General features: G+C 39.7%; 1 protein-coding gene across 1 annotated transcript in view; it reads right to left on the reverse strand.

Moving 5' to 3' along the window:
* Positions 1 to 3,264, reverse strand: part of LOC110271592 — a 33,417-nt gene that overhangs the window by 23,199 nt on the left and 6,954 nt on the right. Inside the window, exon 2 of the mRNA XM_021122586.1 lies at positions 1,103 to 1,373. Within this exon, the coding sequence (XP_020978245.1) occupies positions 1,103 to 1,373 (271 nt within the window). The remainder of the gene's footprint in view (positions 1 to 1,102; positions 1,374 to 3,264) is intronic.

Below are 3,264 nucleotides of genomic sequence, written 5' to 3' on the forward strand. Positions count from 1 at the left end.
AATCACACTTAATATAATTTACTTAACATTTAAATTCTCATCATTTCAGTCCATATAGAGCCACTGATTCACTTTCAAAGTTGCCGTTTAATTTCAAGAGAACCTAATTTTCAGCAAACCATTTTGTATTCAAAATCCAACCCTTCAATACCCCTCAAAACTAACTCCAAATCAACCACCAACCAAGTTCACTAACATTACAATATACCAAATAACAGCTCAATGGTAACAAATCCAACATAACCCATTAAAATTCAGAAATTCTCAATAATTAGTCATCAAACAAATCCCAATCCATATAATCAATCAATATCACTAATCAACAATTCCAAATAACAATCTCAACAATTCCAATCACAATTTCAGCCACAATTCAATATTCACATAGTCAATCAATTACTCACAGATATTAAATCTATTTGCAGTTATTCAATAAACCTTGTAGTCATTCCTAAATTAAAATCATTTTAAACCCCCTACCTCAATGTCGCATTAACAACGCAATTAAACCAAGCAGCAGCGTCGGTGACATTTTTCCTATGAGTTCCCTTCCTCTGGCAACAACACAACAGCTCGGGACCTACGTAGCAGCATCAGAATCATCAGGAGCGGCTCCAACATTGGTTCCCGGTGACTCCAATGGCACTAGCAATCTCCAAATAGAGCCGGCAGCTACCTCCAGTAACGGTGGCGGCAAGGTAATTTACAATAATCTCTTTATACAATATAAACAGTTTCAGGGACAAGCTTCAAAGTAAAATTGAATTGGCAGAACTAGGAGGAACCAGAAACAGGGCAAGCTTACCAAAACGGCAGCGATTCTAACGGTGGTCTCTGACGGCAGAGGCAGCGTGCAGATCGACGGTAGACCACAGTGGCCCCTCTACTCTGCGGTTCTGGCTCCTTTCCTCCCAACCTCCAAGAGAAGCACCAGCCCCAAACAAGGCTCGACGGTGGTAGTGGAGTGGCTGACCTCAACACTGGCGACGCCGGGCGGAACAGCGACGGCGACAAAGGGGCACGAACGGCGACGTTGGGACGACGGCCACAAAGCCCTCGCCGTGATGGTCGTGAAATGGGTCGCCACGGTGACGTGCCACACAGCCCCTCTCCTCGGTGGTGAACCTGGCTCGCGGTCGCTCTCTCTCCCTCTGCTGGCCCTCGACGGTGACGACTCCGAGGGGAACGACGAGCAAGGACGGCGGCTCCTCGTGCGACAAATCGGCGGCAGTTCCACGGTCGGCGGCGACACAATTAGGCCGCAGCAGAAATGCGCAGTGGCGGCGGCGAGTTCCTGGGCGGTGGATCGACGGTGACAAGGCCTCCCCTGCCTTCTTTCTTCCAGACCTCCCCCTCCCCTTCTCAAATCTCTCCTTTCTTTCAAAAAAAAAATCAAAGGAAACTGCGTGTGTTGCCACTGCTGTTAGAAGGGAGGGGCTGCTGCAGTTGTGGGGAAACCGGGTCGGGTTAGGTTTTTCAGGGTAAGGGTTTCATTTTTTGAAAATTAGGGTTAGGGTTACTTTTATAATTTCAAATAAAAGTAAGGGTAATATAGTAATTAGGAACAATTTTAATCCAACAAAAATAAATGCATAAAAATGCTATTTGCTCATCAATTTTACAAATTATTTTCAATAAAGTGTCTCAACCAAATAATTAGAAATAATATACTTACTTTCTTCATTTTCCAAAATAGTAATATCAATATTCTAAAATATTAGTTATTTAGTCCAAAATCATATAAAAATCCTTTTTATTTCACAACTACCAACTATATGATTTAAATATAGAAAATAATCCAATAATTGTAAAATTGGATAATAACCATAACTTATCTCAGATTCAATAAATCAAAACTTGCCTTAATTATCTTTAATAAAATAATTTCTGAAATTAAGGCTATAAATAACTATATGATTTGAGACTTGATCATAAAAAGACTTTTCACAGATTCTGGGTCTTACATTCTACCCGCCTTATAAAAATTTTCGCCCTTGAAAATTGATACAAAATGAAAGAAATTCCATAACAGTTCACCCTCAAAAAAATTTAAGGAAGAAACAAAATATCTCAACATATAAACATATATACGGTTTTTCAAATACTTGGATGGTCGTATGCATAGAGATACAAAGGTAGGAGTGTGTTTGCAAAGCAGATGTTATCAGATAGGCTCAATGCTCAAGGTCATATGATCTCAAGACATTACAAAAACTTGAGGTGTCACAATAGGGTGCAAATCAAGATAGGCGTTCACAAAGCAAAGTTGACATGGTTCAAACATGTGATAGTAAAGCAAGGCATCGAAAGCTATAAAACATGATGGGGTTAAAACGATGTGCTTAACATCCGCACACTAATCTCATCTCAACCTCAAAACTTCAACTCTCCAACTCCGTCAAGCACCTTACAATCATCATATCCGATCATAAGCCAGACAACTGCAAGCCCGTTCATGTCAAGTAAGAGAAAAATTGAATCAACAATTTCTCAAAGGATGGACTCAGAACCCGGAGTTAAAAGTCACAGCACATTAAGACAGGTTCAGGGCTATATCAAAGAATACTTGAATCAAGAAGAACTCAAATAGAGGAAGATAGATGCAACAAGGATCTTAAACCAGCATATGAACTTAAGGTCAAACAAGAATGCATATGGATAGAGGAATAGAATTGAAAAATCAAACTACTTTTCAAAAGAACTAGCAAACTAGAACTTCAAGTTAGGATATAAAAGAACAGGTCGACTCGAACAGAATTCAAGACACACAATTGAATAGCCTCGAGAAATAGTTTCTAGCGTTCCCAAAACCCGCGATTCGCTTCACTCAAAACTCGTATATCATCTATGATAACCCATTAGTGCTTTCATATACAAAATTCACTAGTATTAAGCCGGCCAAACTTAATACCAAGAATCATGCAATGCAAGACTAATAGCATTAATCAATAGACCGTCATGTGCATAAAGCTCTAATCCTCGTCATTCGACAAGACCTAATACATGACAAACACTCAGAGTATGCAATTGAAGCATAGTCAGTCCATTCCTCAGGCTCTACAGGAAGAACTGCTCTGATAACATAATGTAACACCCTAACTACCAAAGCTCGCACTTCCGACTGCGCGACTATGATAGTTCGGACATTACGACGACACTTATATTAATTAATACTAAAGTATAAGCCTGTTTAAAACTTTAAACCGCAATACCGCTCCCAAAGATACTTTCGTTCGATAACGTACATCCATAAATACCATTCAA

Source organism: Arachis ipaensis, chromosome B04, assembly GCF_000816755.2.
Source record: "Arachis ipaensis cultivar K30076 chromosome B04, Araip1.1, whole genome shotgun sequence".
Taxonomy (NCBI): domain Eukaryota; kingdom Viridiplantae; phylum Streptophyta; class Magnoliopsida; order Fabales; family Fabaceae; genus Arachis; species Arachis ipaensis.